The sequence below is a fragment of the Eulemur rufifrons genome, chromosome 29 (genome assembly GCF_041146395.1).
Source record: "Eulemur rufifrons isolate Redbay chromosome 29, OSU_ERuf_1, whole genome shotgun sequence".
In the NCBI taxonomy this organism is placed as follows: domain Eukaryota; kingdom Metazoa; phylum Chordata; class Mammalia; order Primates; family Lemuridae; genus Eulemur; species Eulemur rufifrons.
Window position 1 is genome coordinate 39,480,517 of NC_091011.1, and position 25,839 is coordinate 39,506,355.

At 33.8% G+C, this 25,839-nt stretch overlaps 1 protein-coding gene across 1 annotated transcript in view; it reads right to left on the reverse strand.

Moving 5' to 3' along the window:
- The window catches only part of PHF14 (PHD finger protein 14), a 162,621-nt gene that overhangs the window by 92,921 nt on the left and 43,861 nt on the right, over positions 1-25,839 (reverse strand). Inside the window, exons 7-14 of the mRNA XM_069461412.1 lie at positions 18,406-18,543; positions 10,551-10,697; positions 9,678-9,948; positions 9,262-9,368; positions 8,062-8,157; positions 6,084-6,187; positions 3,654-3,785; positions 2,409-2,577 (exon numbers count right to left, since the gene is read on the reverse strand). Coding sequence (XP_069317513.1) covers positions 2,409-2,577; positions 3,654-3,785; positions 6,084-6,187; positions 8,062-8,157; positions 9,262-9,368; positions 9,678-9,948; positions 10,551-10,697; positions 18,406-18,543 — 1,164 coding nt within the window. The remainder of the gene's footprint in view (positions 1-2,408; positions 2,578-3,653; positions 3,786-6,083; positions 6,188-8,061; positions 8,158-9,261; positions 9,369-9,677; positions 9,949-10,550; positions 10,698-18,405; positions 18,544-25,839) is intronic.

Below are 25,839 nucleotides of genomic sequence, written 5' to 3' on the forward strand. Positions count from 1 at the left end.
TCCACGTTTTTTCCTAAACCAGCATCCAAAAATATATATGAGAAACATTTCACATTTTCAGATTCTCAAGACTTAAGTCCTAACATTAAATAGCTACTTTGCATATGTGTAAAACTACTTAAAACATAAATGTAATAAAAGTAAACCCCAGAATATTTGATTATCTTTCAAATAAAGAGTGCCACTTGGAACACGTTAGTGGCTCATTTTGTTAAGTAAAATGAAAAACAGATTAAACATGTTTAAGTATTTTTCCAAAATAATGATCTAAAGGGAACAGTGCATCATAGAAAACATATGGTTTTCAGTCAAAGCCGCTAAAAAGTACTCTGACTATTTATTGCATTTATTTTGCAAAAAAGGAAATATAGAATACACAACAAAAATTTATCAGTCAAGAAGAAAGAACTCAGAATTTCAAAGAGAATAGAAAATGATGCATGTGTGTAAAAGACTATGGAAAGATAGGTCCCAGCAAGTCCTTTGGCACTTCTATAAAAGATGAAAAGTCACTAGATGACATGGAGTGCAAAGAAAACAGAAAGAAAATCTGAAAGCTTTCAAGTTACATTAAAGTTATTAGAAAATATACCCAAAAGTACAAATATCAATTTTAAAGTAACTTCAAAAGGGACATGGGTAAGCTAATTTATATTTTCTTCAAAAGTAATTTCCTTGCCTAAATGGAAATGAAAAGTTTCCACATAAAAAATAATGCAGAGAAAATGTCTAAATAACAAAATAACAAGGTATTTAAACAAAAGTCTCTCAGGCTGCCTTTACAGTAATTCTATAGTTTTGCTGATGAAATATGGTAAAACACACAAGGAGAATGGGACCAATTCCTCTGTGGTGAACAGGACAGCTCCTGTCCACCTGAAGTTCAGGTCCATGAGTCTACAGATATCAAAAATAAACATACATGAATTAATTACCTATAGATATGGTAAGTACAGCTAAGGTGAAGTATAAAAATATATAAAAGTATAAAAGCCACGTGCTGCTCTTGTCTTTCAAAATCTCAACTACAATCCATTTATCAAAATTGTCCTTCAATGTAAGAGTGAGTCATAATTTTAATATCCATTAATGATATAAAACTCTACATTAATCCTAAAGATGGGTATAGGGAAAACACCTAACAAATTTTAAAAAAAAGTTAAAGAAACAAATTTAAGAATGATGCTGACAACCCTCTGGTAGGAATGGGAAAAAAAAGAGTTCAAGATAGGTAAGGAAGGGCAAGAGGATAAAAGAAGCAAGGACAGCAGCAAAAGCATTACTAACATGAATAAACGTAAATCTAGTTGAGATACCAGAGCTAAAGTGAAGGCAGAAGGTACCTGGGCAACTTGGCTGGGTAACTTTAAGAATAAAGATGGCTACTTGCCTAGAAGTGTGATGAAGAACCCACAATATACTGAGATCACAGGAATTTGGATTTAATCACTCTTGTTTCACAGACATCTTAAAAATAAAATCAAGGATTATTTCATATAATCCTCTTTCTCTACCCAATGCAGGAAACTCTTCAAAAAATATCACTGACAGTCATATAGCTTCAACCACTACAAAGAACAAGGAAACATGTTCTAATGTAAGACAGTTCTAATTGTTGGTTCCCATTTTACTGTCTGAACAAAGACTGACTTTATCCAAGTATTCATGTAACAGAACTTTTAAGTATTTAAAGATAAATAGCTAGGTCTTTAATATGTAAATTGTCTCTGTTCATTCATTTATTAAGCAAATAAACATACAAAAACAATTACAATTGTGGTAAGGGCAGCAAAAAAAAATAGCAGTAAGGAAATAATCTTTCAATTATTTCTCAGAGTATCCTTTCTAGAACTTCATCATTCAGTTCACCCTATGAACCATATATTAATACCACACTAGGTTTTACTCTTAATCTCATATGAACCAAAATTGGGGTATAACAGTGAGTGCTGAATCCCAGCACTTTTGGAGGCTGAGGCAGGAAGACTGCTTTAGGCACAAGAATTCAAAACCAGCCCGGGCAACATAGCAAGATCCCATCTGTACAAAAAAATAAGAAAAATTAGCTAAGCGAGGTAGCACACGCCTATAGTCCCAGTTACTTGGGAGGCTGAGGCTTCGGGAAGATCACGTGAGCCCAAGAGTTCAAGGTTGCAGTGAGCTATGACTGCGCCACTGTACTCCAGCCTGGGTGAAAGAGTGACACCCTATTTTAAATGAAATGAAATGAAATATAATAAAAATAAAATGAAATACAATAAAATAAATAAAACGAAATAAGAATAACCAATAGGAATATACATGTTTCTTTTTATGGATCCTGAGTATATGTTTGCCCTTTGTCTTTCTTGCTCTCTTAAATTTTGGACTCAGAATTTTATGATTATGATAAATAAGAAATAAGTTACCGTATTTCTTATTGGAATCTTCTTGGGTTCTGGTGGCACATCCTGTGGAACAAATTTCACTGGTTCCTTAATCTGTCTCCTTGAGCGTTTGGTCCCATCTGGTAAGGTTTCCATAGCCATGTCTGCTTCCATGTCACTGCTCCCTGCCTGGTCACATTCTGAGCACTGCCTACATAAGGGGAAAAAAACAACAGTAAGGCCATATATTTATTATTATCTTCTAGCTTTAGCTATAGTTTCTATAAATAAAAAAAACAGGTAATGTTAAAAACATATAAAAATATACTCAGGTAAAAAATATATATACACAGGTAATGTGATTGCAGGGTAAATAATGATTAAACATATAAAAATGCACATATACTCTCTTAGGAATGACTACTGTGAATATAATATGTAAAATGATTTAATGTATCTCTGTAAGTATAATAAAGACATGCAACAATGCTGTATGTTTAAGTGAACCGACATAAGAGACTTAGCACTGATTAAAAGGGTAGTTTCCCTTTGGAAATCATAACTTTTTGATAAATGACATATTCTGTGACATCTGAAAATCAAGTCCTTCGTGGACTTTGATAACTATGCCTTGTCACATCCTTTAATTGTAGTTAATGGCAAGCTGTGCTGAATATACTACTTGAAGAAAACTATAGAAACAAACTCTAAGAAGTGTTGGGTAAAAATGGACATTTTAGTTGGTGGCTCATAGTAAAAGAAAAAATATAAATTTATTTACTAAACGAATTTGTTAAAGCAGCATTTATAAAGCATTTTAATACGGGTAACTGTAAAAGATAACAGAAATTGAAACTTCAGTTCAGATCAGTGGTGTCCAATGGAAATTTCTATGATGTTAGAAATATCTGTGTTTGCACTGACCAGACACAAGCCATATGTGGCTACTGAACACTTGAAATGTGGCTGATGTGACTAAGAAACTGAATTTTTAAATTTAAATTTGAGAAATTCTTAACAAAACAAAAGAGAATTATAAACAAAGTAGGCAGAATCCGTGCCTTAAGAATCCATTTCTAAGATACCAAAATAGCTACAATTAACTGAAAATTCACTTCTCAAGAAAACTGTTACAGTTTTATTCACATACTAAATATTTATGAAAATATCAATTCAAAAAATGCTAAAAACTTTATTATGAATCAATATGATATAATACTTCATCTTGTTCTGCTGAAACTAAGAATAAATCAGTACAAACATTTAAATCTCCTCCATTTTACTTACCAATAACTGTTTTTGGTCTTTCTAGGCATCCTTGTAAGAGGAGGATCCAGACATCCAAGATGGTAATGGAGCTTACAGGTATCACACAATAACAGAAGATGCTGATCATGGTTCTTCTTACAAATCCCACAACTTTGAATAAAGATAGCAAATAAGGATTTGAATAATCATAGTGAAACAAAGTTCTTTTATAGAATAATTTTAATTTAAAAATTTCATCTTGATTAACTTAATATTTCTTCTGTTGAAATCAGAATTTTTTTTCATGGTGCATGTCTTTTTACAATGTCAGTAACTAACTGTTAGTTCTAAATCATTTTGGGAATGTTAAAAAAATAGCTTAGATCTAGTGTAAATTTAAATATTACCAGAGTCAACACTTTTGGTAAAAAGATATATACATATATTTAGTCTCATCATCTTCATTTTAATTATAATTTAAAACTCATCTAACATTAGTTCACTTTTTCTCTAGAAACATAAATTATCAAACAAAATAATTTTGTAATTTTCTAAACTACAAAAGAAATTACTGCACAAACAAAATTCAGTTTATTTTCTATCATTATAAACCTTTCAAAGTGTAGAAAACATGCAAGTAAGCTGCACATGTACATAAGTCTCTTTTCAAAATTAGATTTTGAGTCTTAAAAATATGCCAATTGATATTTACTGCACAGATTGGAGAGTTTCACATTTGTTACTGTTATTTTGGATTTTTTTCTTTTTGGTTTGTTTTTAAGACATCTAACTTTTTTTTTTTTTTTTTTTGAGACAGAGTCTCACTCTGTTACCCAGGCTAGAGTACATCAGCCTAGGTCACGGCAAACTCAAACTCCTGGGCTCAAGCAATCCTGCTGCCTCAGCCTCTCAAGTAGCTGGGATTACAGGCATGGGCCACTATGCCCGGCTAATTTTTTCTATATATTTTTAGTTGTCCAGCTAATTTTCTTTATATATATATATATATATATATATATATATATATATATTTTTTTTTTAGTAGAGACGGAGTCTCACTCTTACTCAGGCTGGCCTCGAACTCATGACCTCAAACGATCCGCCCACCTTGGCCTCCCAGAGTGCTAGGATTACAAACGTGAGCCCGGACTAAGACATCTAACTTCTTTTGTGCAAAAAGGCAATTTAACTATTCCTGACAACACAAGTAACATGACCAGGAAATCTAGGGTATATTTATATTGGGAAGGTACATGGTGAGGAAAAAGTTGTTGAAAATCTAAAAGAGCCATCTATGTACAGAAAGAGCAATAGAACAATGATGTTTAGAATTTTTTAATACTCCCATAAAAAACAAATCACACACAAACAAAAAAACTCACAAAACAACAAGAGTAAAAAAAGGAAAACCACTTTAAAATACATTTTGAACCAAAAATGAATTCTAGTCATAAAAGTCAGAAGCACAGTGATATGCCTGATGGCTCCCTATGAACCAACTGTGTTTAGAAAAGCTGACCTAAGAACATCCTGATATTCACATCGTACACTAAGACAATAGTGGGCTTTTCCCATATTTCAAGAAAGTTATTTGCTATTACTTGTAGAGGGAGCTTCCAACAAAAAATGGAAGGTAGTTTATGGATGTTGAAACTGTTGTTATTGCTGCTACTTCTGAGAAAGATGTTTTGAGAAGAATATTTATGTATTTACATAGGTATGTGTACATATATTTATGCATGTATACGTATATATACATGTACATACACATACACACACAAAAACACACCAGCATCTTCATAATCACTTAATAAAAGTGACATGAAAAAAGTGACATCCTAACCTATTTGGATATGGAAAGTCTTAATTATGTATAATTACTGTAATGAATTGAACACTGTAAAAATATTAAGCAAAGAAAATAACGAACAAAAATACTTCTGCAAACAAAATTATTGCAACTGAGAATAGAGAGAAAAAAGTATAAACAGACTGAAATCTAAACTTATCTTCATTATCCACTACCTACAAAGGCAACAGATCAGACTGTATATATGATATCCATCACTACCTAAAAATACAAAGCTCTACAACTCATTCAAGTAAAATAAAATATAAATGCCCATTTATTTATTATACTATTTTAATTATTTAAGACAATAATCATCATGTTATTTATAGTAACTTTCCAGTTCCCCACAGAGAACTCTTCATTTCCATGGAGTTTATGTATATATATCCCCAGTTACTTAAAGTCTACAAAAAGTCATTTATCTTATTAAAACAGCAACAATAATCTCTTCTATCATTCAACCTGGAAGGCATCTTTGATAAAACGAACTTCAAATGCATTTAACTTAAATTCTGGTATAAACAAAATTAATTCTCAAATATTTGAAATATCTTCTCACTAATAAGTATTAGTTAAAAAAATACACAATATTATTCTATCATAATTTCATTACTTGCCTATAAAGTACCGCAGGAAGTGTAGATGTCTTTTGTGTACCTCCTTCTTTTTTACTTGGTTTTCTCTCCTTGGGTGCTCGCAAAATTGCCGGTATATTCAACTTCTATTAATTTGAACAAATGCAGTATATATTGTTTTAAGATAAATAAATAAAAGCAACATTTTCCTCTATTTGCCACTCAAGCCAACTAAATAGGGTAGAACTGTTATGCGGAAATCTGCTTTACCAGTTACTACACCAGCAAAAAAGATTAAAATGAGTTTTTGTCTAATGTTATATCCATTTGAAACCTATAATTACATGCTTTTATTAATTCTCAGTGGTACACTAAAACATTATGAAAATTAAACTTCCACTTTAGCTTTAAAACTGAAAGACAAGGATAAGCATTTAGGAAGTTTAAAAAAAAATAACACAGTACACTTGACAAAAAGAATATTGAGCCCGTTTATTTTCCTCAACATCTCAGCTATATTGGTGCTCCATAGGTTAATTAGAAAAATTATCTTATTGGACCAAACTCTACAACAAAGTGGACGAGATTCTCTTTGGGTTTCTACTAATCTGTACTATGGTGGTTTCTCAGACAGCAACCATCTATCAAAGTCATTTCTTAGTGGCCTGGTGGGCCTGCATCTGTTCAACCAACTGAAAAAAAGTGTCATGTAAGCAGTACAAATGAATTCCATTTCTGCTGTGTATTTTACACTTGCACAAGGAAATTTGCAAACCTCTGACAAAAGTCCTTTAATACATAATAAGAATGTCTTTTATAGTAGATAATATTTTACACTAAACAGAAGATTCTTATGAGAGAAATTTGTAATCAAACCGAAAGATAATGCTAGCCTGGCCGGTAACTAAAGCCTTGCACTCAACATTAACTTCTCTAAATATTAAAAAACACCATAATCTTCCAAAAATCCATCAATAGCCCATCAATGGAAACAAAGGCTAATTCTTCTAGGGTGGCTACTTATTCTCACCTTTTAAAATAAATTATTCTTCATAATACAAGCCACATAAACTGTTCATCAAAAAAAAAAAAATCTTCAGAGCTAGTATGGCATAGTAGAAATCAGTATGTATCACTTCATAAAATATCTATACAAATTGTTTGACAGATTGGACTCTGTAAACCTCATCAACAAGTTCTATGAAAAATATCTGTTCTTTGAAAAGTCTCCTTCACGAATAAAACCACTTTTGTAGTGAAAGGACCACAAACAGTGGGTCTCTGTCATCTTTAAAACATATAATTGAAATTATTTGAAAAAATTCTTAGTTTATCAATTACATACACAGAACTAAAAAAAGGCACTCAAAGAAATCCATTGGACAATAATTCTTCCTTTTAACACCAAGAACTTCAACAGCCTGAAAGTGTTTAAGGATAAAGTTCTTTTTTTTTTTTTTTTTTTTTTTTAACCATAACTATAATTACAGCTACTGTTAAAAGAGAAAAACTACACTTTAACATTTAAGTTTCAAAAACATTCCTTACACAGCTCAAAACCAAATTAACATGAAATGAATCCCTCTAGTTTGTGCTTTTAAATTTTGATTTATATATCCAAATCTAAAAAAGAAATAAAAATAGCACAAGAACAGGAAAGAAAAAAATTTGGCAAGGAATCTAAAACTGCTAAATTAAAGGAAAGAAGAATGTAGTAGGAGAAACTCATGCTTCAGATCTTAGATTCATCACAAATGACAGTTCAATCAGTTAGAGCAAATGAAAAAATTCTGCAAACAAGATAGCTGTTGAAACAACCAAATTAAGCTAAGGTTCTCAGTAGGTAGCTGCCAATGGTCTAGATATATTTCAGGCAGAAATCATTATCCCAGAGGATTAGGCCCTGATCAAACAAAATTCTTCAGTTAGCAAAGTGACAGTTCTATCAGAAATCTGTTCTTTGAAAATCATATGGAGAGCAAGAACTGAAGAAGAAGATAGCAACTGGAAAGAAACTAACCTGCCCTGTGATTCTGCCTAGTAAGGCCCATATTCCTTGCCCTTCACTTCGAAGTTTTCCATTCAAGTTTTGTAATTCTTCTAAAGATTCACATAGCTACAAAATGAATAAGTCAAATTAGTAAACTTCATTAAAATATGTGAAAATTTAAATAATTTATCAATAAATGTCCAAGAATATCTGCATTTATATTCCATATACTTTTAATATAGTCAAGTCACAATACCACTGGCTATCCAATTATTTAGCTCCATCTATTGCTGTTATGTAAGCATTTTGTTTTATGCTAACATTTTTACTAATGATAATACCTATATTTATATATTGTTATAGTTTACTACATAATTTCACAGAAATTCTGCTAATTAATCCTTATGACTCTATCAAGATGCATTTCTACCATTTTCCCAGTGAGAAAACTAAAGATCACGGAGTTTTTATGAGTTGGCCAAGACCACAGAGATGGCAATAACCCCCAGTTCTTCTGAACCTAATCCCAGTACTCTTTTCACAGCAGTGTAGGTGATTATTGGAAACTTATTTCCTACTAATTTTTTATAACTTAAAATGTTTTCTTGTAAGTCAATATTCGTTTTATATGCTCATGTTACGTATACCTGACATTTTAGCAATATTTTGCTTTTACATATTTCTTTTTTATCTTCCTCGTCCTTAGAAGGAGTACATGAAAATGTAAATTGGAAAGTGCTGTATTTTTATTAAAAGTAACATTACAATTCAAGATAAACAGTAATTTAAAAATAAGTTTCTATACAAACTTAGAAAGAGAAGCTCTATAGTACTGTGTATTGATTAGAAATAAGGAAGAGTCAGATAGGTTGGCCACGAACCCCAACTCTATTGCTTTACTACCTTTGTGAACCTGGACAAATTACTTAACCTCTTCAGGACTCGGTTTCCTTGTCTGAAAATAGGAGCAATAATCATAACCTACACTGTAAAGTGAAGGTGGGAATTAAATGAGGTAATACATGTAAAGAGATCAGAATTACACCTGGCACATAAAGCGCTCAGTAAGAGATAGTGATGATAATGAAGATAATAAGGGATAGGAGCTATAGGGAAGAGTCTAAAATCTCTAGAAGAATTTCAAAGTGAAGCATAAACAGAAATGCCATAAAATCACAAAAGAAATCATCAATAAGATTTATTATGTTACATATTTTGTAGCCAACTTACCTTATTATATTCCACATGAAGCTTTTCTTGTTCATTCTCTAATTTATCCTTTATATTCTTTTGTTCAGCCATATTTTCCTGAATTTGAATCATGCGCATATTTCTCTCTATTTAAATTAAATATCCAATTTTACTTCAGTAGAAAATAAAAGCTGATATACAAAATACACAAAGGAAGAAACTAGCCATAGGGATGACCATATGGATAAACTTACATTGTTTAAAACACTTTTAAGTATAACCACAATTACATGAACCTAACAGTTTACAAAAACCCACAACTTATTAGGAAAACATGCCTCTATGTGATATATGTAGCATGGCTAATAAATTTCTAAAAATTAACAACATATCAAATATTTTCATTAGCAAATTGTTCTTAGCGAAAATGTGCATGTATCAGTATCTCTACTAACCAAAATAATAATTCACAAAATCAGCAGTGAGGGCTGGTTGCTTATGTTTTCTCCTTCCATCCACACTAGAACTAGTATCTGAATTGTCCACTGGAAAGATATCTGTACTGATCCCCATTAGTTCTGCTTTCCGCATCAGTTTACGAATGGCTGAAGCACTACTAGTGAGTGGTCTGGGCAATTTTTCCCTTGGTACCCAGGCCTGGGGTCTGGTAGATCGAGCTAGCTCTGCTTTGGCACGATATTGCTGAAGCCGGGCATTGATCCTTGCCTATAAAAGAAATGTATACAAAGTTTAAAAGATAATAAAATGGAACATATTCCTTATGATAACCAGAATTTCGTATGTCAATGCAAATTACATATATCAATAGTCATTAAGGTATACTGTAAAATTCTTGAGTTACGATAAACTAGATTTACCCCTAGTAACAACTGACCTAATTTATGATCAGAGTTGTGGGAAACTAATCTGATTAAGATGCAGTTTCTCTTCTCAATAACTGTAATAGACTCCACAGATTTAATTAATGTATATAAAAACACATTTTAAATAATGGGCAAACTGATCAAATTCTTTGAACAGACTCAAAAACAGTGTAGTCAACATATTGTCCTGATAGAATAATTTTCTATCAGTTATATTTTTCAATGTGAAAACATATTTTGTAAATAACTGGTCTGTTGACTAGATGAGGAGTAATATATTTAGCCACAAATTATACTCACCATTTACCTTAATCACAATCCACTTCCTAGGTAACTAACCAAATTTCATAATTATATTTCACATGTCACCTGGAAAACACACATGAAATCTGAAATCCATAACCTTAAAACAAAAAAATATGAGTTTTGGCATAAATCTCATACCTGTGCTTCTGGTGATAGTTGTTTCTCTCTCTCTTGCAAAGACATTTTACAATAGGACTGTAAAGCCAAGTAGTTTTTTCTCTTCCACTTTCTGTCTAATCTATCTGCATGTTGCTTACAATAAGCAAAAAATGGATCTGCTATATCCTATACAAAAAAAAGAGGGGGGGAAGTGAACATTTTTACTCTAAAGAGTCATAAAAAACCTAACACAAAAAAATATTCTCGTTTTGAAGAATCTCCTAGAGAAAGTTCCTTCTATAATAAATTATAAAAATAGTTTTTTATACTTAATGATAAAAATTACTTCCTTAAAGCTTTATTCTGTGCATCAACTTCAAATAAACTTCAAATTAAAAGTAAGTTTTTTTCTTTAAAGGGCTTTGTAGATTTAGAGATATTGAAATCAAATCTAACACATTATTTAGGTGTACTTATACAGTCATCCCTCAGTATTGGTGGTGAGGGATTGGTTCCAGGACCTCCATCCCCCAGGATATCAAAATCCAGACACTCAAATACCTTATAAAAATTGGCATAGTATTTGTGTACAACCTACACACATCCTCCTGTACACTTTAAATCATCTCTAGATTTCTTATAATACCCAATACAAACAAATGTAATTCTTGTACAAATAATTGTTATACTGTATTAGTTTTTATTTGTACTCTTTTTTATTATTGCATTGTTATTTTTTATTGTTGCATTGTTATTTTTTATTATTTTTTCTTTTTTTTTCCAAATATTTTTGATCCATGGTTGGTTGTATCTGCCAATGCGAAATCCATCGTCACAGAGGGCTGGCTATATATTTTTTTTAAATCATCATTTAAAAAAATTAGAAGGCTGGGCCCAGAAGTTCCCACCTGTAATTCCAGCACTTTGGGAAGCCAAGGAGGGAAGATAACTTGAGGCCAGGAGTTTGAGACCAGCCTGGGCAATAGCCAAACCTCCTCTCTACAAGAAACAAAAAAATCAGCCAGGTGTGGTGGCCTGAGCCTATAGTCCCAACTACTCAAAAGACTGAGGAAGGAGGATTGCTTGAGCCCAGGAGTTTGAGGTTACAGTGAGCTATGATGATGCCACGGCACCCTACCCAGGCAACAGAGCAAGGCCTAGTTTCAATCAATCAATCAATCAATCTTCAAATGGAATCACAGCTCCCTCACAGCCATCTTTCATGGTCTAGCCTAATGGTACATTTTGTGTTCATGAAAAGTAAAGTATTAAAAAAAGATTTATTCTACCCAAAACAGAAATAATTTATAAAGATGTAGTCAAGAGAAATAATTTGCAGGAAGATTGCTAACAAAATGACAGGTAATTCATTCTTTAGGTCTGTCCCAAGGAAAAACAGTAAAGATAAGCTATCTATATAATTTTTATCTAAGTAACGTTAAAAGAGTCTCTTAGTAAGGTGAGGTTTTATAACCCAAAGAGAAATGATGACATTAACAAGGAGAGACATATGAGACAGAATAGAAAGAAAATTATTTTTAAAAATCTAATGTGTCCTCAATATAAAAAAAAGCATATGAGGCAATTCTGTACTGTGATATCCACAGAAGTCATAGTATAGCACTCTTATAAGATGACAGAATTTGGAGATATAAAAACTTGGATACAAATCTTGGCTTCATCATTTACTGGCTGTGTGACTTCAAATAAGTTGCTTGACATCTCTGGGCCTCAGTTACTTCATTAGTAAAGTGTATTTTAATTATAATTATTTCATATGACTAAAAATAAATACTAAAGTGTAAGTAGAAGATTGCATTAACACACAGACACAGCTATTTCTCATGACATGCTCTAAATCTTGGTGACAGAGATGTTTATGTTGAATCTTAGCCAAAATGCCCAGATCTAGATAATCATTCTATTATTTTAAAGTAAGTAAGGTTGAAATCAAGTTATTAGAGATAAGATTCATGCCTGCATATGTGAGTTAAGCATTAGGACCAAGACTCTGACTTAGGAAAAACATCAGTCATCCCTGTCCTAAAAGAGATTTGTACAGGAATAAGTAACCCAAGTAATTTTTTTTAATTAATTTGGGATTAGGGGACAGTAAATTCTAATTCTAAGGCTAGAATAACCAATGGATTAAATTTGCTTACAGAATGGAAAGAGATATACCACAGAAATATTAACTACGCAGAAACCACTGTCTTAATATCCATTCCCCTCTTCTTCCCTTTAGTACTAGAACCCTCTGAGTTTTTACTGGGCACATGGCTACCCTGCTAGAAAATATCTGCTCCAGCTTCCCTATGGCTAGATGTAGCCATGTGATTAAGTTCTGGCCAACAATGTGTGTGAAATTCCTAGACCCTGCCCTTGAAAGGAAGCCTCCTATTCTTAACCTCCTCTTTGCTCCTTTCAATAACTTGGAACCACAAGTCTTTGTGTGGGAAAGTGCAACAGACTAAGGGAAAGTAAAGCAACAAGAAAGAAGGAAACTAATCCCTGGAACCAAATTCCCCTGAGTATCCAATTGGCCAGAAATTTCAAATTATAGTGAATTTAACTTCTGCCTTGTTTAAGACACTGGTTATTTGGACTTGTTAAACCAGTCAAAATAGTGTCCTAATTATTAATAACTCATTGGTTGATGTGGAATATCCTTTCAACCTGCTCAAAGAAATGGAGCTTTCAAGATACTACTCCCAATGGAAAGGGAAAAACATTTATCCAAATATCTACCATGTACCAAGCACATGTGCTTTTTTACGTGCTATCTCACTTAACCTTCACCATTACCATATGAGGTGGGTTCTACTATTTAAATATCAATTTTATGGATAGAAAACTGAAAAGCTCAAAGGTTAAGCTGCTAAACCAAGATACATAGCCAGTATGTAAGATCTGTCTTTGTCAACCACTACCTGACTATAATCAGTTTTATTTTAGGAGGTTTCTAAATAAAGATTACTGAAGCACAACTCCGGAGAGTCTCATTCAGCAAGTCTAAGGAAAGAACTTTAAATGTGAATATCTTGGAAAGCAGTAACAGTAAACATAAATGAGTAAAGGGGACCTAAAAGATGCTAGAAAATCATAAAAATAAATGATGGGGGCAGGGAGTAAGTGGTGGGACACGCGAGAACTGTAGAGCCTGTTGCAAACTGGAATATCCCATCTAAAGGCATTCAAATTCAAGGTTTTTAGTTTTTTTTTAAACACTATTCCTATCAAACAAAATGTATCCATGAGTTAAATTTAATTTGTGGACCTCCAGATTGCTCGGTTTGGTCTAAAATCTTAATTTTTTTCTCACAAAGCTCCCTGAGTAATACCAACACAGCAGATCAAAGGCACATAAACAAATGGAAGTCTCGTACATTGAGAATCAGCTGGCATTTGTAAAAACTGTACACCTGAAGAAAGTAGATGTGCTTTATTGGTATCTTAGTAAAGTGTTTACTGAAAGCAGAAAAGCCTAAGTATCGTAATGACTTAGTGTCATATCAAACTTATCTTCTCAATTATACAGTATCAATGCTATTGTCCACTCCACCTTAGCCATCCAATTGCTCCAATTTTACCTAGACTCTGTACTTTCTCCTTAATTCAATACCCAAAATATCATTCTCTGAACTTTTATCTTTCTTGGTCACTCCCTCTAAAACTCAAACAAGTTTTTAAAACCATAAGGATCTCCAATTTATTGACTTTCTACGTTTTGACTATCCTACAGCCCATGTGCATAACTGCCCTCTTTACCTTATTATTCTATGGCCCATCAGCTAACTACTCCTTTGCACGGAGGATCTACTCTCTTAGCCCTACCCTTCCTCATCTAACTTCCCTTGACAGAACCTGAAGCATACTTTAATCCAACTCTTACCCTACACTGCACATGCACCTGAGCAGCTGAACACATTCCCAAATTAATTTACTCTCTGTTTTCCTAGACAATTATCGGATAACTTCATCTCTCCTCACACACCTTTACTATCTCTTCCCTGTTGCTGATTTGCAGTGATCTTGCTTCTTATTTCACTCAAAAAAAGAGAATAAAAAAATTGAAAATCAATGAAATGAGAGCTTCCACATCCTCTAATGACAACTTACAGCAACCTATCTGCGTCCCTACTATATCCTCTGCCTCTCCTCCTTGTTACTATGGACAAACTGCCAAATGTTCCTGTCTAAGGTTAACTCCACTTGTGCATTGGATCCCATATCCTCTTCCCTACTGCCTCCACCAATTCTAACTCTCTCCTGCATTTTTTTTCTCCCTTTGGGATCAATCTCTTCAGCATACAAACTGCAATATGTATTTTAAAAAGTTTAAATATCTTCCTTTGACACCCATCTACTGCTCCACTTCTAAGATCCCCCTAAAAGTAAAAGTCCAAAGGCCTGTCCACATTAGCTATCTTCAGTTCTATTCCACTCCCAAATTTTCATGATGACTACCAACCACTCCAATGAATAACTCCTGTTCTGTCAAAAAAAAAAAAAAAAAAAGACTTCCTATTTGATAAATCCAATGGTCATTTCTAAACTTTAACCTTACCCATTTGACACAAAACTCACTCCCCCTTGAAACACTTCTTCACTGGACCCCTGGGATACTATTATCTCTTACTTCACTTTTACATTACTAATCACTCTTCAGCCTCCTTTGCAGATTCTCCCTCATCTTCCCAACACAGAATGCTGAAGTAGCCTGACCTGTCATCAGACCTCTTCATATCTCACCTACTCTTATACCCTAGGTAATTTCATCTAGTCATCTTACCATAAATACTATCTATATTTCAGCAACTCCCAAATTTATATTTTTAGTCCTAACTGCCGTCCTGAACTTCACACTAAGATAGCCAACTATCTACTTGATATCTCCATTTAGATATTTAATAGGCACTGTGAACTCAACATGTCAAAACTACTCAATTTCACTTTCTCTTCAAACAAGTCTGCTCTTCCCAAAGCCTTCTCCAGCTCATTAAACTTCAACTTCATTCTACCAGAAGCTCAGGCCAAAGAGAAATCATCTTTGATCCCTCCCTTTCTTTTATACTCTATAAAAAAATCTAATAGCAAATACCTACAAAATCTGTCATATCTCATTACCTCCGCCCAAAGCCTGTTGCAACAGCTTCCTAACTGGTCTCCCTACTTTAACCCTACAGTATGTACTCAATAAAATAATCAGAGCGGTCCTTTTAAACCAACAGTCAATTCACATCTACTCTATGCAAAACTTGTGGTTTTTTATCTCACTTCCCCATGTTATCCCAGGTCCTACATGATGTGGCCTCTTGCTACCTCTATTACTCCTTCCTCCCTTCTCACCAATCCAGCTCCTAACTAAGTACAACCACACTGGTCTCCTTGTTGGAGACCAACATACAAACCAAGTATGTTCCTCTCTCAGGGCCTTTGCATGTGGTATTCTGACTGCTTGTAAGGTTCTCCCCTCAAATATTCACATGCCAATCATCACTTCTCTCACTTATTTTCATTAATGTCACCTTAATAAAGAATCCTTTCTGACCTTCCCATATAAAATAGCATTACCCTATCTCCATTACTCCCTAAACACTTTATTCTACTTTGTATTTCTTGGCAGTACTTAGCACTATATATTTATTTGTTTGTTTTTTTCATTATCTGTCCTCTCCCTACTTGCCACTCAAATGTAAGCTCCTTTAAGAGTACATAATTTGTCTGTGTAGTTCACTGCTATCTTTATGGGATCTATAGTAATATAATACCTAACATATAATAGGTCAGACTATCTCTTGAATAAATATGTTAAATGAATGACATTACAACACATTAATTTGTAACCCTTAAATAGCTAGAGGTAAGAGAAAGGTAAGCTAAAGTTTCTGCTAATTCCAGGGAACTACCTTCTTTCTCTAGTTAGTCGGTCATAAAATATGAAATGTCTGACTTCAAATCAAAAGTGTAGTTTATTGTATCTCAAACAAGAAGCAGTACAATTAATCAAAGTGTGCACCTAAACTATCAACATAGTTTTGCTGTCTTAACGGTAGCTTGCTTATGCCAGCAGCTAAGAAGCCTGGAGAGTGAATGGCAATGAAATTGTGGAAGGCACTTTCCACAGCTTGTTCAGAATTGAATATTTTTCCTTGCAAGAAGTGGTTCAGAGCCTGGAAGAAGTGGTAGTCAGTTGGTGCAAGGTCTGGTGAAATATGGTGGATGACAGAGAGTTTCCAAGTCCACCATCTATAATTTTGACAAAGCAGACAAACATACACAATGAGGAAAAGATTCCCTATTCAGTAAATGGTGCTGGGAAAAGTAGATAGCCACATGTAGAAGATTGAAACAGGATCCACACCTCTTACCACTCACAAATCTAAGGCATGAAACTCTGAGAATTCTGGAGGAAGAGATTAGAAACACTCTTATAGATATTGGCCTACGCAAAGAATTTATAAGAAGGCCCTAAAGGCAATCACGGCAGCAACAAAAACAAATATATGGGACCTGATTGAATTAAAAGGCTTCTGCATAGGCAAGGAAACAATCAATAGAGTGAACAAACTACCTACAGAATAGGAGAAAATATTTGCATGCTATATATCTAATAAAAGCTTAATAACCAGAAACTACAAAGAACTCAAGGAACTCTGCAAGAAAACATCAAACAACTCCATTAAAAAGTGGGAGAAAGAAAGGAACAGAAGCTTTTCAAAAGAAGATAGACTAATGGCCAATAAACATATAAAAAAATGCTCAACATCTCTAATCATCAAGGAAATGCAAATCAAAACCACAATGAGATATCACCTAACTACAGTGAGAATGGCTTTTATCCAAAAGTCCAAAAACAGCAGATGCTGGCATGGATGCAGAGAGAAAAGAACACTTATACACTGTTGGTGGGACTGCAAACTAGTACTACCTCTATGGAAAGCAGTATGGAGATACTTCAAAGAACTAAAAGTAGACCTACCATTTGATTCAGCAATCCCACTATTGGGTATTTACCCAAAGGAAAAGACCCTTTATTAAAAAGACACTTGCACTGGAATGTTTATAGCAGCACAATTCACAATTGCAAAGATGTGGAAACAGCCCAAGTGCCTATCAGTACATGAATGGATTGATAAAATGTGGTATATGTATACCATGGAGTACTGTTCAGCCATAAAAAAAATCATGAATTAATACCTTTTGTAACAACCTGGATGGAACTGGAGACCATCATTCTAAGTGAAGTATTGCAAGAATGGAAAAGCAAATACCACATGTACTCACCATCAAATTGGAAATAATTGATCAACACTCAAGTGCACATATGGTAGTAAAATTCAACAGAACTCAAGCAGGTGGTTTGGGGAAGGGGATGGGTAAATTCACTCTTAAGGAGTACAATGCACTATCTGAGTGATGCACACACTTATAATTTTGACTCAAACTATAGAAAAGCAATTCATGTAACTAAAACATTTATACTGCCATAATATTCTGAAATTAAAAAAAGAAAAAAGTAAAGAGATACTAACAGATACTAAAGATAGGGTAATGATTTTACTTAGAGAAAAACAGATCAAGGTTACCAAATACAATTTTACATTTTTGTATAAAATATGTTGACATTTTAATGCTTTAAAACACCTTAGATTATCTTTACCTTCCAGATCTCCCTATAAAAATTTTAGCACATTTTCCAAATGTCTGACTAGCTTTAAGACCGAGAAAACTCATAGACATCTACTCTTAAAATTTCAGAACAGTGATCTCAGCAAAGACTTTAAGAATAGATTTTAAAATTCCTTTAATTATTTTACCTGTTATACGATACAACAAAGTCATGAGAAGTCTTATGAACATATTCACCAACTATGGATTTATATAAACGTACCTCTTCTGCTGCTGCCTCTGAAAGCAGACCTTCCTTCTGGGCACAGGTTACATGGAAATAGGCTCTGCACATCCCTGCATCACAACTAATGCAAACCCCAGTTCTAGCAAAGCGAGGGTCTTCACAAAAGCTACATTCCTACAACAGAATAACAGAAAAATTCTCAGAGCAAAATATTTCCAGAACAAAGACCGCATTCCCATAAAAAGCATCCACTAAATATTTAAAATGCTAAAGAAATACAAATAGTGAACCAACTGTGTACCAATACAAACAATAATTGCAGTGAAGACAAGAGTTTGTAGGCAAAAAAGTAATTCTCTATATGGTTCCAATAAACCAAAATTCCATTTATATTATTATAATGATGATAATAACAAATCACAATACAATCATAATTAATATTATTTGAGGACTTAGTATGTGCTATGTACTCTTCTAAGCACTTTACACATAGAGATGGTCCCAATTTACAGTGAGTTGACTCAAAATTTTTCAACTTAACAATGATGTGAAAGTGATATGCATTCATGTAACCATTGTTTTTCACTTTCAGCACAGCATCCAAAAAATTGCATGAGATAATCAACACTTTATTATAAAACAGGCTTTGTGTTACATGGTTTTGTCCAATGTAACGTAAGTGTTCTGAGCACATTTACAGTAGGCTAGGTTAAGCTATGATGTTTTTCAGTAGGTTAGGTGAATTAAATAAATTTCAACTTGTGAAATTATCAACTTATGATGGATTTATTGGGACTAACCCCATCATAAATTGAGGACCAACTGTCTAAATATATGCAATCAATTAACATTCACAACTACTATGTAGAAGAAGTACTATAATTATTCCCATTTTACAGATGAGAAGATTGAGATGAAGATGAATTAAGAAATCTGCTTAAAAAAAAAAAAAACAAAGAAGGAAAATGAAAGTCAGGCTTCAAACCAGGACAATCTTCTTTTAAAGTCCACCATTAAACTATACTAACTCTTAAACAATACAATATTGCCTAGGAAATGAAAGGAAATAAGTAAGAGACCAGAGAAAATCCAACGAAAAATCTAGGCATTGCAACCTAGAAATCATGCATTTTTAAAAATACCTTTAAGAGAATTAAAAGTATTTTTAGGTTAAAAAAAAACTGGTGAAATTGGCAGTGACATACAATATAGCCAATTATTTATATTCTTTCTGTATAAAAAGGGAAAAATTGTAAAACCAGAAGTATGAACTGCTGAAATCACCCAAAATCCTGTCATCAAAATTTTTTTCCCTTTAACTGTATTAACAAAAGAGGAGAGGAAAACAAAAAAAAACTAGTCTCAAAATATAAACTGTTTTGATAACAGAAATCTTTATAAAAGAAAAACCTGTTAAATTGTGAAGACTGACAGTGGACAATTGAAGAATTATTTAGTTTATTCTAAGTAAATGACATACAAAAGAAACAAGTAAAGAGGAAAATAAAAAAGTTTTAATAGATACTAAACTACTATTATAATGTTGCAATAGTTAGTGACTACCTGGTGGGTAGGCAGCACCAGACTGGACATCAGAAATGAATAAAACTAGCAAGAAGACGACTCTGGGCGCAGATGTGAAAACACTCCCAAATCCTGACATTCTACTACCTAGCTAATATCTTTTTCCAATGGTATAAAGTATTGGCAAATAGCAATATAAACATGAGAGCGAGAAAGAAAGAGAGACAGAAAGAATATGAATATGAGACAGAGAAGAAGTGAGGGAGAGGGAGAATGAGAGAGGGGGGGAGAGAGAGAGAGAGAGAGAGAGAAATTAAATTATTTAAAGGATGTCAACACCATGGAGAGACAAATTTGGGGATAATTCCCCAAGTGGGAAATTTCAAGTAATATGATGAAATTGAGCAAGGGATTTCAGAGTGAATACAAGGAAAAATTTCCGGACAACAGAGTTTTATTAGACAACAAAACAATCTATTAGAGAAAATAACATCTTTCTCAATTGCCTGAATCATTTAAAATGCTAGTGAACCAGGCAACACAGAACACAGAGGAGAAGGAGATGGCAATTCAGATTGGAAAATGGGTACACAATGTGGTCTAGAAGACTGTCCCAGTTATAATCAACATTACTTTTGACTTTACAGATGAGTTAGACTGAGAATACATAATTTTCAACTACTTTTGTCAATCATATTTTGTTAAAGCAAAATAAGCATGAGGCCATTAGCCTGGGATTATTTTTGTACCCAGAAACATTATACAAGCAAACTGAAATTGAACTTAGAAAAACTTTGTAATTAATTTAAAGAAAAAAAAATCTTTAGCCAACCACAACTAGCCATTAGATATGCAACTAGAAACTTTCACCCACAGCAGTAGTCAATTAAGTAAATTCCTTACTTTGGTTTCACATTCAGCCTATAAAAGCCCCGTGCTTACGCTGCTAAACCAGAGCTCTCTAAACCTTTTCCAGTTTTGAGTGTTGCCTGATTAATCTTTTAATGCTGAAATAAACTCTGTTAAATTTACAAGCATACCTTGGAGATATTTCAGGTTGAGTTCCAAACCACTCCAATAAAGAAAATATCCTAATAAAGGAAGTCACATGAATTTTTGGATTTCTAAGTGCATATAAAAGTTGGGTTTAAACTATACTATATTAAGTGCGCAATGGCATTATGTCTAAAAAAACAATCTACATATCTTAAATAAAAAAATACTTCATTGCTAAAAAATCCTTATGATCACCTGAGCCTTCAGCAACTCACATTTGCTGCTGGAAGGTCTAGCCTAGATGTTGATGGCTGCCGACTGATCATAGTGGTGGCTGCTAAAGCTTGGCATGGCCAAGGCAATTTCTTAAAGTAAGACAACAATGAAGTTTGCCACATTGATTGTCTCTTCCTTTCACAAAAGATTTCTCTGTAGTGTATGACACTGACAGCATTTTACCGACAGCAGAACTTCCTTCAAAATTAGAGTCAATCCTCTCAAACTCTGCTATTGCTTTACCAACTAAGTTTATACAATATTCTAAATACTCTGTTATTTCATTCAACAGTGTTCACAGCGTCGTCACCAGGAGTACATTCCATCTCAAGAAATCACTTTCTCTGCTCAACCATAAGAAACAACTCACCCATTCAAGTTTTACCATGAGATTGCAGCCATTCAATCACATCTTCAGAGTCAACTTCCAATACCAGCTCTCTTGCTATGCTACCATATCTGCAGTGACTTCCTTCACGCAAGTCTCAAACCCCTCGAAGTCACCCATGAGGGCCAGAACCAAATTCTTCCAAACTCCTGTCAATGTGAACATTTTGACCTCCTCCCATGAATCAAGAATATTCCTACTGGCATTTAGTATGGTAAATCCTTTCTAGAAGGTCTTCAATTCTCTTTTCCCAGATCCATCTAGAAGAATCACTATCTATAGCAGCTATAGCCTTACAAAATGTATTTTTTAAATAATAAGACTCAAAAGTCAAAATTACTCCTTGACCCATGGGCAGCACAATGGATGTTGTGTTAGCAGGCATGAAAACAACATACATTTCCTTGTACAACATTAATTTCCTTGTACTTCTCCATCAGAGATCTTGGGTGACCACATGCACTGTAAATGAGCAGCAATATTTTGAAAGGAATCTTTTGTTCTGAGCAGTACGTTTCAACAATGGGCTTAAAATATTCAGCAAAACATGCTGTAAACTGATGTGCTGCCATCTAAGCTTTGTTGTTTCATTTATAGAGCACAGGCAGAGTACATTTAGCATAATTCTTAAAGGCCCTAATATTTTCAAAATGGCAAATGAGCACAGGATTCAACTTAAGGTCACCAGCAGTATTCATCCTTAACAAGAGAGTCAGCCTGTCCTTTGAAAGTCCTAGATAGCATCTTCTTCCAATATAGTATAAGGCTGTTTCACCTATGTTGAAAATCTGTTGAGTGTAGCCACCTTCATCTTTTACTTTAGCTAGATATTCTGGATAACTTGCTGCCCCTTATATATACATCAATACTTGCTGCTTATCCTTGTACTTTTATGTTATAGAGATGGCTTCTTTCCTTAATTCTCATGAACCAACCAACGCTAGCTTGAAACTTTTCTTCCACAGCTTCCTCACCTCTCTTAGCCTTCATAGAATTGAACAGAGTTAGGGTCTTGCTCTACACAAAGCTTTGACTTAAGGGAATGTTGTGGCTGGTTTGATCTTCTATCCAGACCACTAAAATCTTCTCCATATCAACAATAAGGCTGTTTATTCATGTGTTCATTCAACAATAAGGCTTATCATTTCTGTGTTCAATGGAGTAGCACTTCATATTTCCTTTAAGAACTTTCCTTTGCATTCACAAATTGGCTGTTTGGCACCAGAGCTCTGCTTTCAGCCCGTCTCATCCTCACACATGCCTTCCTCACAAAGTTTAATCATTTCTAGCTTTCGATTTAATGTAGGACGTGTGACTCTTCCTTTCACTTGAACACTTAGAGACCACTGTAGGGTTATTAATTGGCCTCATTTTAATATTGTTGTGTCTCAAGGAATAGGGAGGCCCAAGGAGAGGGAGAGAGATGGAGTCAGTTTGTGGAGTAGTCAAAACATATACAACATTTATCAATTAAGTTTAAAGTCCTATATGGGCATGGTTCATTGTGTCCCAAAACAAGAGATCCCTATGCTGACACTGGGTAAAATTAATTAAAAAGAAAAAAAAAAAAGATCCCTGGATCACACATCACCATAGCAGATATAATAATGATGAAAAGATCTGAAATATTGCAAGGATTACCAAAATGTGACAAAGACACAAATTAAGCACATGCTGTTAGAAAAATGGTGCCTACAGACTTGCTTGACACAGGGTTGCCATAAATCTTCAATTTGTACAAAATGCAGTATCTGCAAAGCTCAATAAAGTGAAGTGCATTAAAACAAGGTATGCCTGCAGTTTTTAACAGTTTTGGTGTCAGCCTGGGATCTGAAGGAGACCTCTGGTGTTCCCCAGGAACAATGAGCGACTAAGCAAAGGTACCCACGGGAACCAATTGTACTTGCTGTTCTCTTATTAGCAACTGGAGGTTGTAGGTGAGTTCTTCTCAGATTCAAGCTCTGCAAACTTGCATTTTTGAGCTCTTGGACTTTGAGCATTTCTTTAACCAGACTGGGATCAGAATTAGATTGGCTCTAATAAGTAACTGGACTGGATCCAGTCAGAGGCCTCAGAGATCTTCTAAAATGGGTTCCCCTGAATCTAAGGAGTCGGGGACTTCACTTTCTAGGACACCAGTTAATTTTATGTATAAATATTATAGGCCCCGAACCTGTGTATTTTTGAAAAAATGGGTTAACCTTACTAGGATAACTTGGAATTTAGTGGCCACAATAGAGAAGTTTTAATCTTGACAAAATTGTTCACTTGGGAGGTGCATCAGAAAAGGATAGACTCAAAATGCTTCAAAAACAATGAGATGTTTTTGACAGGTACACAGAGGCATCTAGAAGATTAAACAAATCAAAAATTTCCTCTCCAAAGACTCTCTACAAAAAGTAAATGAAAAATCTTAAAAGTCTTTTAATAAATATCAGTTAGTTCAAGCATAGCAGTAAGACAAAAAATCCATGTATTTAATTTTTTAGGGTTCTTGCCTTCATGATGACTGCCTAACTTATATATACTGTATAAATGCTAACAGGGAAATAACTTGCTGATGGCTAGCCCTGTTTATTGTTAACATATGTATACTTAAAAACAGCTTCCCAAATTGTTTTAGTAACTTACCACTTAGAGTTTTGCTAAGTTTAATTAAATGATGACTATTCATTAAATACCTAGATCATTTCCAAATAAGATAAAATACTGAAACATTAATTGCTGAACATAAGTATACCCATTTTTGGCTTATTATTACAAAGAAACTAAAGATATTTGGGTCTGTTAGCAAACACATCCTATGCCAGCAGTCCTCAAGCTTTTTGGCACCAGGGACGAGTTTCATGGAAAACAATTTTTCCACAGACTGGGGGTTGAGGGGTAGGGTGCCATAGGTGGGAGAGTGCAAAGCTAAGGTGGTGATGTGCAGCCTGGTTTCTAATGGGCCATAGACTGGTACCGGGCGGTGGCCCAGGTGTTGGGGACCACAGTCCTATACCACAATGAAAAATTGTATCATGCAGAAGCACATACTTCGAGAAATTATGAAATGGTGTTAAACTACAGAAGGCTGGTATGTGACAGATAATTCACAATTGAATTTCATTAGAAATTAAAAGTTTCATTAGAAATTAAAAGTTACCAACAGTTCAGAATTCTAGCTAATATATGATGATTAAAACTAGAAATAATAAGAGAAACAAGTCTGTATGGGAGAAAAGACAGACATGTTTTTGGAAAGTAAATCTATGAGGTGTGAGAGTTGTGTTTTTACAATGGATGTTGTTATATTAAGGAAATTAACTTTTGTCCTAGAGTGAAATGATTGGTTGTTCACAATGAGAAAAGGGGAAAACCATAAGACAAAAACTGAATGGATATAAAAAAGTCATAGAGGCTTTGTGGAAAAGGAATCTTGCAAAAGAATTTTATGTGTGATCAAGCTGACTAAGATTTGAAGGGACTTTTAATTTTTTAACTTGAGCATTAATATTAAAAATATGCAGATGCACAACTAGAAAATGGTCTATTTAAACAACAAGGTTTTCTTAGAGAATTGGCCTGCTCTTAAGAAATTGTAAAAGGTTTTCCATACTTTCTCCTTTTAAGTAATCCAACAAGGAAACAAAGACTTTGTTTCTTATCAAAATAATTTCCTACTTATCATGCTGTCTTTTAGCAGGCCTTTATTACTTAAGAAAACTGAATTCTCTCTATTAAAAGAGCTAAGGTTTTTCTTGCAACTATATAACTTTCTGTATTTGCCTATAAAATCTTTTGTCACTTTAGATAACTAAATATTGTTTCACAGTGATATGTGATTCTATTTAATCAAGTGTTTTAAACCTTTTGACATTTTTTACAACTTCCCAAAATCAAATTCAAAATTAAGTTATTTTGACCTTGAACCAACTTTGGGATATCCCAGAGGACCCCTGGGATATCCACCAAAATGTGTTCTCTCTCCTTATAAAGAGAGAGACATAAAACTCATTTGGCTGATTAGATATGTTAAATTTGCATGGGAAGCACTGTCAAGTAAGAAATAATGGTTAACCTTCTTTGAGTTTTTTTAATTGCTTCTGGATTTATACTTACTGTAAAATGTGTACCCACTGAAAAGTACGTAAGCTATTCTCTTCTAAGCTCTGTGTTTAGGAATTATGAGGCTATTATCATAAAAGAAAGAAGGAAAGAAGTTAACTTCTACTTGCAGTAACAGTGGACTAGATAATTTTTACTAATGTTTCACAACTAGGCAATCTGGACAAATTATTATTATT